This window comes from Parasteatoda tepidariorum, chromosome 3, assembly GCF_982258835.1.
Source record: "Parasteatoda tepidariorum strain Cologne lab strain chromosome 3, Ptep-v5.0, whole genome shotgun sequence".
Classification (NCBI taxonomy): Eukaryota; Metazoa; Arthropoda; class Arachnida; order Araneae; family Theridiidae; genus Parasteatoda; species Parasteatoda tepidariorum.
This window is the reverse complement of record NC_141757.1, coordinates 65510730-65526193: the sequence shown is the minus strand read 5'-3', so window position 1 is coordinate 65526193 and position 15464 is coordinate 65510730. Positions and strand designations below refer to the sequence as shown.

General features: G+C 27.0%; 1 protein-coding gene across 1 annotated transcript in view; it reads left to right on the top strand.

The window, feature by feature from the left end:
• Window positions 1–15464, top strand: part of LOC107441964 (putative ATP-dependent RNA helicase TDRD12) — a 75218-nt gene that overhangs the window by 24213 nt on the left and 35541 nt on the right. The window contains 5 exon segments of the mRNA XM_087160136.1: window positions 3060–3178; window positions 4916–5034; window positions 7998–8040; window positions 8152–8367; window positions 10107–10447. Of these exon segments, the coding sequence (XP_087016262.1) occupies window positions 3060–3178; window positions 4916–5034; window positions 7998–8040; window positions 8152–8367; window positions 10107–10447 (838 nt within the window).

Sequence of the window (15464 nt, the reverse complement as noted above, 5' to 3'; positions counted from 1 at the left end):
TCCGTGTTTCTGGAACAAAATGTTCTAGAAACCACTGTTTGAAAATTTCTCGATTCATCCATGCACTTTTCTGATTTGTGTAATGTACTGGTAAGGCTTCTTTAGTGATGCTTTTTAAGGCTCTAGGCTTGGCAGATTTCCCAATCACAGTCAGTTTCATTTTATGATTTCCAGATGCATTGGCGCATGCTAAAATAGTTAATCGTTCCTTCCGTTTTTTGTGACCTGGAGCTGAATTTTCCTCTTTTGAAGCAAGGGATTTTGAGGGCAACATCTTAAAGTTCAAACCTGTTTCGTCACAGTTATATAACTGGTCAGGTGTGAGCTTTTCCGTCAATATAATGTCTTCAATCCGTTTTTGAAATGCCTGCACAGCTGACGTATCTGCGAGAGTATTTCACCGCAAATATTTAGTTGACGTACACCATATCGTTTTTTCCTACGGTCTAACCAACCAACGCTTGCTGCGAAATCTTCTTCTCCTTCTTTGAACTGATTTCTGAAAAACACAGCTTTTTCCTGAAGAATAGGGCCACTTATAGGAGTACCTTTGCTACGCTGTTGAGTAAACCAAAGAAATAAAGCCTTGCTAGTTTTCTCATAGTCTGATGTTCTCATAAATTTTCTTTTTTCTCATGGAGTCTCATTGCACTTCTGTGAACAAAACTGCTCAATTTTTATTCGATTGCGGCGCCAGTCACCAACTGTTACCTCTCCAACACCCAAATTGGTAGCAACACTTTTTATTGTTTCACCTGCATCTAATATTTTTATAGCGTTCAATTTAGTTGTCATAGATACAAATTTTCTCTTATTTTTTCCACTCATTTTCGCAGCAGGCACCTTAATGCAACACTTTCAACAGCAATAAGTTTCCAAAATGATAAGGATCAAGCACGTGTATTGAGTCCCTAGCTAGCATCTAAGCTACTAGTACAATTGAACTTGGAAGAATAAAACTCTTGTAGATCTGGTTTGAAAATTCCTTTCAAACCAACCCCTACCTAGCCACCTTCCAAAACAAAGAGAACAAAAGGTGATGGCTTACTGAAATTCTTTCCAGGAAGAAACGAAAAATAACACTTGCATTCTTTCGGTTGCGAGAGGAAATGGGAAGACCGCTTTTGGTTGCTAGTGGTAAAATTTGGCACCTCGAATTAAGCGGAACCTCGGACTTCTGAGACTCGAACTTTCGAGACTCTACTGTATTTCGCTATAACCCAAGAAATTTTTATGCATACTGAAAATTTTTTATACTCAATTATAAAATTCGCTTATCCAAAGATAATTCCATACAAAAATTAACCTTTCGTAAATATTTATTATTTTATTTTATGATGGTTGAAAAAAGTTTGAATTGTAAGGTAGACATATTTTGCATCATTTTAAAGAATGTAATTTTATATAGCAAACTACAAAATTTCAGCAAAATCGGTCGAATAGTTTCTATCCCGGTGGCAGAGTCGCAGTGGCACAGCGACTTTGTCGCAGAACGTTACTGAGTTCTTGCAGAAAGATTTTTCTTTTGAAAAGTAAAAAAATATTTCTTTTCAACCGAAATTTTCATGAATTATGCATTTAGATAATCACTTTTTGACACGCTCAATTTATGCCAATAGTATTGTAAATCGATGTAATGTTTCAATTGTATTTTCGGCAGTTATTGATATTGATTTTCATGTGAATTTTAAATATCTTGATATGTTTCTAACAATATGGAAAATTATAATCATGTATTTGAATATTTACTCTTTAAGGCAATAATTCTATAGAAATTTTGGCAGCTATTGCTATTGATTTCTCCATAGTCTTTAAATTCGATTTTTCTTTTATCTGATATTATTTATTACAACAACATAATCTCGAAACGAAACACGCATTTGAGGAGTCCGATTCACGTGATTTCGTCATGAATCTTTTTTTCGGCAATTACTACCACGGATTTCATGATATTTGATTTTTTTTTTTTTAAGCTGTGATTATTTACAAAATGTGAAGGAGGACATAATTTTTGCCCTGAATTGAATTTAAAAGAAAGTCAGATACTTAAAATTCGATTTCTCAGGAACTATTCGACCGATTTTGCTCAAATTTTGTATTTTGCGGTATGAAATTAGATTCTTTAAAATGATGCAAAAAAAAAATTTCGACCATTCTTAATTAAAATATTACAAATAATAAATTTTTAATAAAAGTTATTTTTTGCGTGGAATTACCTTTGGATAACTGAATTTTATAATTGTGTGAAAAATATTTTAAATTCACTTAAAAAGTTCTTGAGATATAGTGAAATATGCAGGAAGTAAAATTAACATTACTGGTTCCAAACTATTGGGACCATATTTCCCAGATCTCAGCTATATTTTTGGTGTCAGAAATCTGAATATGTAGAAAAGAAGGCGTGTTTATTCGGAGTAAGTTCCCTTTTGTGTCTGTTTTGTAGCCTAAAATATCATCTGCACTTATTAATTAGCATACCTGGAGTCACCCCCTCGATCTATTAAGATTGTGTCCTAAAACATAGAAATCCAATCATCAAAGATCAAAAGTTATACACAGTGGTCCTTTTTTTTTGCTCAGTGCACATAGTTAGCATTCCTACTATGGTGAGGTATAGTTAAAAAATTTTTGTTGTATTTCTGTAATAATAATTTTTCTGTATAATTTTAAGTTTGCATTTTATAAATCTATGCATATTTCTGTCTTAGATAGGGAGTATTTTACAGGTAGAAAAAACTTCTTATACATTTATATAGGTTACTACTTTTAAAAAAATTGCAGTTTCAATCCTTTTCTATTATTTATTGTATATTTATGTGTTTGTGTTAAAATACATTAACTATTTTAGAATAGTTGAACTTATATTATTTAGATTTTTTTGTAGTAAGTGTTATTTACCTCTTTTTTATGTTTAAAAAAAAAAAAGAATTGCATTTTAAATAAAAATATATTCATTTCTTCGATTGCCATTAGAAAACTAGATTGTTTTAGTCAATAATTTTTTTATTTTATTTTCAGAATAAATGTAATGTATTTTGTTTCTATCTTTTCTTATTCAGTAATAACATTAGAAAATTATGTGCAACAGCGGTCTCGTCCACCAACACCGTGTGCTAAGTTACCAATCTATTCTTCTGCAGAAAGTATTTCTTCTACAAGTTCTTCCAAAAGTTTTAAGGTATTTTATATTTTAAACTTTTTTGTTACAAATAGTATTGCTCTGTCTTTGTTTGTTTTTCTTATTCTTTCTTTTAAAAAGTGGCCTAGTAATCGGGTTAATTTTGTATAAATATCTACCATCTAATTATTTAGACACGTTAGATTCATGACGATGTTTTATAATCACGTTGTTACCAATCGTTTTTTCCGGGAATCCCCCGCAGAACTATTTGGTGAGGTTATTTTTATAATGGGAAATTTCGTAAAGAGGCCACTTTTCTGAATTTGAATTTTGTGAAGGGACTGATTTTACAAATTTGAGTTTTGTGAAAGTGTTTTTTAGAATTCAACCCTTGGTATGCTTTACAAATTTTTACTTATTTTTTATAATAAATGGACAGTTATATTGCATTTTTTATACCTTTATTTTTATTTCCAGCTATTTTATGTTTTACATCTAAAGATAATAGAAGATAGTTACGTAATTTCCACTTTCCCTTTTCTTTTCTTTTTTCCCTGTATGTTTTTTCTGCCTTGTTTTTAATATCATTCATGTTTTTTTTAAATTTCTGAATTATGTTTATATCTCTAATTTATTGTTTATTTTATAACAGAGAGTAAAATAAATTTAGTTTTTTTTTTAACATTCTGTTCTAATTTTCTGTTTTCTAATTTACTCTTTAACATATACCCTGTCTGCAAGATTCAAGGACTGTAAAGCTTACTTTCTGGATAATTTTACTTTTGGATAATTAATAGGGTTTAATCCCTATTAATTTTTACATTATTTTCAATATTTTAATTAAAAATTTTTGAATGCTTTTACTCTAAGCTCTTTCATTTAGTAAAGTCATAAATTTCTAATAAATTGTTAGTGTTTTTCTCTCTATAATGTTTGTGTTTTGATTCTTTTGTTATACTAAAGGGTCAAATTTCTTTTATTTGCTTCCTTTTTAACAAATTTGCTTTTATATTTTAATCAATATACAAAAAAGAAAGAAATAGAAATAGGAAAAAACATTATTACTAAAAAAGAAAATCCTATCCAGTTGTCATATTTTGCATATTTGTTTTTAAATTATTATTTTATTTATTTGAGTAAATAAGATTTTAATTACTATTCAGTTCATGATACTTATGTATTTATTAGTTTCTTTTGTGAAATGATTTAGTATTTTCAAAAAGATTTTTTTAATTTTTTTGAGAAAGATTTTTGTGTGAGGCGGATTATTTGTGTATTGCTGAGATACTAATAAATTTATTAATAATTAAACTTTAGTATTTATTTTTAATATTATTATTGATAAAATATTATTTTTTATAATATTTTTTCCCTCTGTTACGTGATAAATTTCTTTACTAGTTTACTAGTTGTCTTTACTAGTTTTTCTCTGTATTTTGGTGTTATATTTTATGCAATATTATTTTATAAATTATCGATATTAATATTTTGTGGTTCACTGTATATTTTGATAACAGCACTGTCAGTACAAACTGTGATATTAGACTGGAATTTTTTAAAAATATATCTTATCTGGAAAACCTGGAAAAGTCAAGGAATTCTGTTCATCTATTTAAGTAGCTACCCCGTTTTAATAGATTGGATTATTTCTAATAAATTAGTTTAAAAAGACATGTAGATTTTTAGTCATAATTATATCGTTTTTCAACATTCCAGAATTAATATCAATTGCTCCAATTAGTTAATTATAATTTTCAGCTGTTAAATATAAATTTATGCTTAAATTATTTTAAGGAAGTAACCTCTAAAGGAATAGTTGAAAATTGTGAGCCTAGGAAGAAGGATATTTCCAATAATCAAATTGGAAGAAGAATGACTGGCCGCATTGCTGTTGATATGGATGAATTGAATAGGTAATTAATTATGACCAGTATTTATTATTTGTAATACTCTAAATAAGCTAGTGTTTTATTTCAATTGACATACTTACCAATACTAAAAGCAGTTATATAGCTATATTTTTGTATAGTAATCCTACTTCTAAAGAAACAATTTATTTTTTATATTCTATAACATTTTCTTCAATATTGCTTTTTTTAAAAAAAAAAAAAAAAAAAAAAGGAACATATTGATTGTTATAATATTTATGGACATAAGACTGATATTACTAGAGTCTAAAATTCTCAAACAAGAGATGTATAGACTCCTTAAAATTCAACAGGGTAGTTACATATCATTCAAGAAAAAGTAAGGTCTATATATATATGCAGGCATGTGATTCTTCCTTTAGTTCATGAAATTCCACAAATTACAAGACCATTTGTTGGTAATCTTAATCTTTCGCAAATCAATAATTTATATTCTGGTAAAATTTTCTCAGAGTTCCACTAATCCAAATTTTAAATTTCATTACTTATGCAAAATTTTACTAATGAGACATTTATTCTGCCTTCACAAGCTCCTTCTTCTTCTTTTTTTTTTTTTTTTAAGTTCTCATCCTCTTGCAATTACATCTTTTTTTTCCACTTGGAGAAAAACACAAGTTTGATAACATGAGACTGAAATTTTTTTAAAAATATTTTAGGCTTCAGGCAAACACAAGATTGATAATCTAAAAAGTAATTCCGAAGTGGCAAATATTTAAAAGATTGTTAACTAGAAAAAAAAAATTTTTTTTCTAATTTTTTTAAAAAAATTATATTTTAATTAGTAGCAATTTTGTTGCAAATTCCAATTTGTGATAGAAGAATTATTTAATCAAGTGATATATTTGTTCTCTGTTTTATTTGGTTACAGTTAGATCAATTTAGTTTTTAATATGCTATAAATACATGGAAATTTCGCATTTCAGTAATCACTTTTTGATATGTTGAATTTGCATTGATATAGTCGTAAATCCAGGTGGTGCAGTCGTTTTATCACCAATAATTGTCACGAATTTCTAAAAGTTTTATTTTTTGAAAATTCTTATATTTTTAAAACTTTATCATTACGACGTTCAAAATTCAATTTGAGCATTCATTAGTCACTTTTTGACACGAAGATAAGACTTTTTTGTTCGACTTTTTCGGAATTTTTGCCACTGATTCCCACATGATTTTTTAAATCTCAATATTTTCTTGAATGAGAAATTCAAATTGCAATCTGTGAGAGGGTTCCATTGAAAGTCAAAATAGGGAATTGACCCAGGATTTATCGTTTCTTACTGGGATACAAAAACAAAATTTAAGAAGCGGGAGAAGAATCTTAGAACTTGCTTTTTTAAAAGCATTATGTGAGATTACCATTTTTCTTAAAGTTGAATTTGTGATGGTACTGCTGAACAGTGGTAAATTTGCCCTGGACAGACCCCTGATGTTTTCAAGTGTTTTTTTTAATTTTTTTTATGCGATTACGACTCAGAAATCGCAAAAAAGGAGGAATATGTAAGTGTTTGCTACATATATATATTCTTTTATGTGTTGATAAAAATAATTTATTAAATAAGTTTTTTAAAATATAAGTTCTTTAATCTTTTTAAATTTTTCAAATGTTACTTTTGTACATAAAACATGCATACATTTTGCATACAACATGCATTTTGTACATATATTTTTTTTATTATATTCTACATTCAATAAGAAAATAAAATTAAGTGCTTAAAACTATATATTGAGAAAAAAAAATTCCTGAAAATTTCTTCCTGCAATCAAATATAAAGAATTTTAAAATTCAGGGAGAAGTGCTAATTTTATCTTTGTAACACTTGCTTGTACAAAAGCTACATCCCATTTAATTTTTCCAAGGCTGTGCAGGTATAGCCAATAACTTAGCATGAAAAATCAGTTTATCAAGCAAAAAAATATGTCTGCCATAGTTCCCAGGTCGACAGTCAAACCAGAAAATGTGGGAATTTTAAGCCAGAATCTGGAAGAAACCTGGTGATAAATAAAAAAATAATATCTGCTCAAAGTAAATAAGAATAGTATGTGTTTTATTTATTTCAAAAATTCTGTTTGCAACATGGATAAAATTTTTAGATAATTAAAATTTGAATAATTTGTGAAAAATACTTTTTCCTTAAAAATTTCTTGTTTCAAATTTTTTCTTACATTTAACCATATTTGCAGTTTAATAAAAATAAGCTTTTAAAAATTAATTTTTCTTTATATATTAATTTTGGTTTTCAATTACAAGCAAGATATATGACTGGGGTGACTCTTTGTTTTTCTGTTCCATTGAAATTTATAATTTTTTATATGCTTAAATGTTATAAAACCTACATGATAATTCTTTGCCTAGTGATTTTTTTAAATATAAAATTCAATGTTTGTCAAATTTCTAATTAAAATTTAAGTTTTGTTGCTGATTGAATTTTTAAAATATTATGTTTCTGTGCAAATATTGTCATGTATAGCAAAATTGCTGTCTGAAATTTTCAATTCTCCTGGAAAACTCATGGAATTTTAATTTTGAAATTGAGTAGGAACCCTGTCTGTATTTTGCATTTCCCCCCCCCCCTTCAGATTATAGTAAAATATATAAATAAAAGTCCTGAATTTATCTATGAATTTTAATTTTAAGTTTCTAATATAAATTGTGGTTATACTTAAAATTCGCCTCATATTTGCATTATTTTTCTTCAAATAATAGCTATGAAAACAGACTCAAATTTTTTTCACCATAAAAACAAGAACACTTCATTCTACTGAACTTTGAATTCTCAACTAATTTGTTTCTCTCTCAGTACTAAACTTTTTCTATTTTTAATTCCCTAGTCTCTTTTATCATCTAATGTGTTAATTAGAAAGTTTATGAAAAAATATAAAATACTAATACTGAAAATGTTGCAACAATTTTAATTCTGAAAAAGGAAATTTTTTCTTCTTTTTTTTAGGGAAAAAGATGTATTTTCTCAGGTTACAACTAATCAAGTACCTGTAAGTATATTCAGTAAAATTGGCTGTGGTGTTTAATAAATTTAATTTGAATAATTTTCATATGATCTAGTTTGTTGCTATTCCCTAATTTTATTTTTCCCCCTGATTTAGAAATCCAATAAAAAAATTTCGCAATTGGATAAATATCGTCAAATCAAGTCCTTTCTATCAGCTCGCTCAGATGTAGAATCTGTTAAAAGTCATGAATCATCTGTTGATCTTGAATGCAGTGATTTAAGTTTGCCAGAATCTTTTTGTAGCTCTGAAGGGGCGAATGACTTCAATAAAAAATCGTCAGAGGCTTCGAGTACGGAGCAAGATAATAAGGTTATTCAACTCTTACATTTGTTTTATATTTCTCTTGATAAGCGCAATTTTAATCATGTACCTGTTCTAAAATATTTCATTGCATTTATATTTGCCATTTTTATTTTATGATATTTTAACCCGATGAGCAATGCTCAATTTGATATATTGTGGAAAACTAGTCTGTTGAGCAGGAAAGCTATCTCTTTTAACATTTGACATTGACAATTGAATAGTTAATTTTTTTTTATATATTTCAGAATTTTTGTGTAAATAATAATTTCTGGATTTTTCTCCCTTAAATCATATTTAATTAGTTACTGATAATTTCTAAACCAAAATCTTCAACTACCCACTTCGGGTAACACTTTTCTATAACCCTCTTTATATAATAGGCTTTCCCAAAAATTTATTTCTTTTTATTGTATCTTGCTTGTATTATTCGAAAACAAAGTATTGTAGAATTTAACTGTTTTGCGAATTTAAAATGATACCCAAGAATTAGTGATGCAACAGATCTTAATTTGGCCGGATATCCGGCCAATCTTTGAGCCGGATATCCGGTATCTAGTCGCAGTCCTTTTTTTTAAAATGAGTGTTTATAAAACAATTCCTCAGATCGATTATTACTTTATTCTAATATTTGTCTTTAATATAACTGCCAACCATTCAGATCTTTTCAATTTTTTAAATCAAGTGAAACTAGAGAAAAAAAAAGTTAATGAAATTAGTTATTTATTAGTTAATATTTATATGTTTTTATTTGATAAGATTGCCAATTTCATTTTATTTTAAAAATCAAAGAGGTTGGCTATTATATAATTATAATATAATAAATATGTATATCCGTATAGTAAATATATTCTGTTGTAATTGTATACCATATTTTTATATACTACATACTATGTTATATTACATAACTTTCAAAATACTAACATACTTTAAGAATATTTATATCAATGGTTAGTATAACATAGCTGTTGTAGGCGTGAACAAGATAAAAACTAAAACCTATTACATATTTTAAGTGTAATTTCTTTATTTTATAAACACTATAAGTATAAGAAAAATTATATTTGAAAAGAATATTGATTTTTATGTTAAAATTACATTTTCTACCATCATTGTGATGAATTATCTATATATATATATTTCATTTTCACCTTTCTACTCAATATTTTATTTCAAGCCAAATGTTACTGCCGGATAATCATAATATCCGGCCTAGTAGTCGGATAGATACTGCATGCCAGATATCCGTTGCATCTCTACCAAGAATACGATGTGTATCCGTTGATGCAAGAATAGCAATTTTATGGCTGAATACTAAGTACTGGCCTGATAAAGTGCCAAATATTTGGTATTTGGCGACTAAATAATGAACATTTCATTAATAATTAGATTTTGTAAAAAAGAAAAGTATCTTTTAGTTATGAAATACTTTCAGTGCAAAACTATGATTCAATAAAATTAAATCTGTAAGAGAAACAAATTTTAAATTAACCTTATTTTCTTCATCTATATAAAAGCTTACTTAGGAAGTATAAAATATATTTAGATCTGGATTTATTCTATCTCATTCACAAAATTAATTTTATGTAACAAAATCTATTAAATAATCTATTTTGTTTTACAAAAGAGCATTAAGAATGTTTTTGAAGATTTTGAAATTAAATGTTTAAATTATATGTTACTGATAAACTTATCTGAAATTAATCAGTCACAGATAAAATTTTGATGATATATTTTGTTTCCAACAGGATACTGACAGATCTCATATTAAGTCACCTTCTCAAAATGCTCATTCAAAACTTGATACTATAAAAAAGTTTTTGTCAGCCAAAAGAAAATCTACTTCTCCGAATCTCAAATGTAATTCTCAGTCTGGAAGTGCCTCTTTTCCTCCTAATCAAAACTCAATTGTTGAGACTCCCAAAGAAGACGTTAATAACAGAAGTGAAACAACCAATCAAAACACAGTTTCTTTGGAAAAATTCGTTAAAAGTGTTATGTCAGATGTTGATGATCCTGATGATTTGTTGCAGTGTGCCCTTGATCCTGATAAAAAGAAAAACATTTCTTCTGAGACCGAATCAAGCAGGTATGTTTGTGTGTAAAAAGGACATCTCAACTTTTTACTTGGTTACTAGCAAAAATGCACGCTGCACTTATTTATTTATTTATTATTTTTTTTTGTTTACAATAGATTTTGAGTTGGAATTTAGGCTTTAATTCTAATTTATATTGTCTATTAATTAATTTGTGAACACAATTGGTGTGTCATTTATAATATTTTTTAAAGACTGATTGTGGCATTTTACTAATTATCCCATTTCTTTTATTTTTTTAAGACTGAGTAATAAAAAAGACTCATCATAATGTTATTAATTTACTGTATTTCAAACTGTTAATGCATGATACAACCTTATTTTAGGTTTTATTTATTAATTATTTTTTTTATTTGATTAAAATGTTTTTATTTTAATATCAATGTTTTTTTTTCCTACTTGCTTAATAGTCTATGGCTAGTCTCATTTGCTTTTTTTTCTAATTACATTGTTAGGTAATTTTATGCAATTGATTTATTTCATGTATGCATGCCGGTAAATAATTTCATTTGTAGTTTTGTACTGGAAAACATTTTATTGTCCGTCTACTGTAAGAAAATTGATCTTGGAAGAGTAATTTTGATGTGAGGATCACAGTTTACTCGAGACTCTTCATTGGTGCGAAGATTTTTCATTTGCCTTCAGTGTTTCTTTTAGCTTCCTTTTGTTTCAACTTATCGCTTGTTTAACTAATAGACTCATATTATGATTCAGCCTTCGAATGTCTTCTTATTGTAAAAGGAAAATAAAACTTGTCTAGTCATTTTCTAATAACTTTTTAAGAGTTGATATTAAAGCTTGGCTTATATTCTTATAAAGATTTCCAAATGTATTTTTTGCAAATTAATTTTTTTAAACAACTGCCAAATAGATCTTGATATTGTTTTCTTTTTCATTATGGAAGGAAATTTTTGTTTTGATTTTACAGTTTATTTTAGGAACTGTAGTAATTTTTCGCACTCTAAAAAGTCTACTCTCCACACTGATTACTTCTGAAGATCTATTTCAAACCAGACACTTGCTTGTTCAAATCTATTCTAGTAGATTTTATTATTATTTTTACTATTCCTAAGTTCCAATCAAGTTAATTTTATTTTCACTTAAAAAGATCAATTATGATACTTGTCATATAGCCAACCGAAAATGCCTTTTGTGGCAATTTAATTAATGCATGCAAAAAAGACTACTAGCAAAGTAGACACATAAAGTAAATATTCTTTCATATTTCAGAAAATTTTCTTTCAAATCCACTGTAAATTCTTGGTTTTTATTTTAATTTAATAAAAAATTAACAAGTAGTAATTTTACATTGTAAAATTGCTGTAAAATTTGTTATGGATAAGATTTTTTCCTTGAAATTTTAATAATGTGTGTGATATGTTTGTATTGCTATACAACAGTATTGATTTAAATAGTATGTATGTGCACATGTTCAGTTAAATTAATTACACGAAATGTAAATTTGGTTCTGTTTATTAAACACTGTTTTTCAGCCTTGTATTGATAGTATTATTTTTTAAACAAACATCTGCGCCTTATTAACGTACATGTTTCCGTACATTGGAATTAAAATGTGTACTTACTGATTTAAGGTGCAAGAGCTCATTAATGGGATATTATAATATTAATAAATATTTTAAAATATTCCCATTATCTCTCATTGAATGAATTTATTCAGATTTAGTATAATAGTTTAATTCAGTACATTTTTTATGATTTTTCAACAGTCTAAAAAAAAAATACTTCAATAAAATGCAATTTTCAATTACCGTTTAGTTTCAAAAGTTATGTACCTTTAATTTATAAATAACAATTATTTTTCATATAATATTCAAGCTTTATTTTATTATAGTAAATCTTAGCACTGACTAACAATTTTCTTATGTTTAAATTATTTGTCATGAAATTTCATGTTTTTTAAAAAAAATTTTAAAAACAATAATTTGATACATGGAAGGCATGGAAGATTTAACTTACAATTTTCACTGTCCATAAGAATACTTGTTCCATTTGCTAGTTGATGTGTGCTAGATTTAGTGGGGAAAAGAAATCAAGAATGATAAGTTGGCAAAATAAATAAATTCTAAGATTTTTCAATGTCATCTTTAAAAAAAAAAAAACTATTTGTTGAAGAATGTTGGAAAATTGAAAACTTATCATTTTGTTTTGCCTTTTTCAATATGCGTAAAAATTAGTCATACGGAACTTTAAGTTATTTATATCATCAATAAAGTTGGGTAGTTATTTAACGATTGGATCAATCACTAATTAATTTTTGTAAAGTCATCAGTTTTGCCAATTTAATTTAGGTTCTCTTGTTCATTTTCATGTTTTTATTTGTTTAATTTTATTTAAAAATTACTTAAGTTTGATATTTTTTCCCATAAAGTAGTAACAAAAAAAATTATCTGTCTCTAAAATTGTTACTCACGGAATAGTCTCAATTGACTCACACATGAGATCTTTAAAAGTTTTTAATTCGTTTAAAGTTCTTCTTTCCTGCATTATACTTTATCAAAGCTGTATCCAGTCTTTACAGTTGTTTCATTTATCTGCTTTATTTAAACTGAATTTTATACAAAAAGCAATTTTATGTTAATTTAAATGTAAAAGAATAAAGAAAGCAAAAATCAAAGCAGTTCCATCCTTCTAATACTCTCTTAGCCAAGATATAAAAAAAAAACATTTTTTCTATATATACAGGGATGAGATTCTTTCGCGGATTTCCGCTTTTTTTTTCAGATTTTTCCATTTTTCCCGCTAATTTCCGCTGAAATTTTTTTTTGCCCAAGTTAAAATGTTTTATGAGGAATTTTATTTTCCGCGAAGGGAAATTGTTGAAGTCCCTTTTCCTCCCTCTAAAGTTTCTCTAAAAATCATTTCCTTGGGATAAAACTGGTTGACCTTTATACAGGGATGAGATTTTTTTTGTCTCTCGAATTTCAGCCTTTTTATCAAAAACTCCGATTCTCTAAAAGTTTCGTTTTTTTTTAAAATAAATATCCCGTTTTTTTTAAAATTCAGTCATTAAAGTAAAATAATTATATTTATTTACGATTTTCAAAGATAAACAGAAAATTCAATCTACGCCCTAGCTGCTAACCCTTCCGCATTTTTACTTATTTTAGCTATTTTCTCCGATTTCACGCACAGAAAATAAGATTTTCCGTATTTTTTATCCGTCGGCTGGATAGCTCGTATTTTCGTAATTCAGATCTCGATTTTTATTCACGCGATTTTAATATCAATCATCGATTTTCGTATTTACCTGATTTAAAAGTTGCACATTGCGATTCTTATTTAAGCTATTTAAATATCGTATATTATGATTCTTATTTACGACATTTAAAAATCCAATATCGTGTTTTGTATTTATGCATTTTTAAAATCTCGATTTTATTATCAAATCTCGATTTTCGTATTTACCTGATTTAAAAGTTGAACGTTGCGATTCTTATTCAGGCGATTCAAATATTGCACAGTGCGATTCTTACTTACGAGATTTAAAAAATCAATATCGCGATTTGTATTTACGAGCTTTTAAAGCCCCATGTAGCAATTCGTATTCACGTGAGCTTAAAATCCAATATCATGATTCGTTTTTGTGGTTGTAATATTGCGCGATTTAAAAATTATGCATCATGATAAAAAATTAAAAAATCATGATTTGAATTTTCGCATTTTTTAAATTCGATGTAGAGTTTCATATTTACGTGATTTAAAAGTCTCATATCGGGATTTATATTCACATGGTTTACAAGTTTAAAAATCGCACTTTTTTGTCAAATTTTTGTTTATATATATATATATATATATATATATATATATATATATATATATATATATATATATATATATATATACTTTTTTTTCCTTTTTTTTTCTTTCTTTCTTTTTGTTTTTTGGATTTCCTCTTTTATACTTTCTGACTACTCTCATCCCTGTATATAGGAAGTATGATTTACTTAAAAGAGTGTTTATGTAAGTAATATTTTTTATTTATTTAATTATTCCTAGTGTTCAATTAATTTGCAACATTGTCGAATGATTTCTGTTTTAAATACTGTTAGTTATTGAACAACATGAAAAAAGTTTATTATGTTAACAAAAAGTAGTTGAGTTAAAATGTGGAAAGGGTTTATTCTACTCTCATAAAAATGATATCCTTTAAAAAAGCGCTTTATAAAATTGTTTAAAGATAAAGCGTTTTATATTCTTAAGATAAGATATACATTTATCTTCCACTAATTATGCAATATTTCAATAAAATGCATATGAATGCACTTAGTTGCAGTTCCACATATAAAAATGGTTCTCCCTCCCATTTTTCTATTGAGAAATTTTTGCATGTGGGTACTCATTGACCTTGCTTGACAGCATGGCTTTGAAGGCTTTGTTCTACTTTATGGCTCAATGCTTTTTCTCCTACCTTTAGCTAATTTTAAAGTCAACTTTAAAAAAAAAAAAAAAGGTTTTGTTAATGGTATGGTACAAAAATTGATAAACTGCATATTGGACTGATTGAATATCATGCATGGAATTTCTTAGCAGTTCCAAATTTTTACTTGCCTTTTAGTGGGTCTACATGCTATGCCATTGCTTTCAAGTAGAGAATTTTAGCTCAACATTGCGAGGTACGGTTGAGCTACTTTTTTTTTTTTTATTAAAATTTAACAATTTGTGGATAAAATAAAAAACCTTCAAATTTTTAATGTAAGGCAAAAGATTAATGTTGAATTTATTCTTCAACATTAGCTTTTAATGAAAAGTATTTACAATATTTTAAATTGGAACAATTGTTTTCATCCAAAAAGCACTATGCTCCCTGTCACATCTCAGAAAGGAAAGTCTAAAGATTCATTAGTTGGCTGATAATTGCTTTTGAAAGATGACATCACTAAATATAAGGCTCCTTTAATTTAACAAAAAAGAAAATGAAAAATATATATGAGATATCCTTGAAAGCATTAAATTCTTCCAATATTAAAGTGTGTTAACAATTTTAAACAA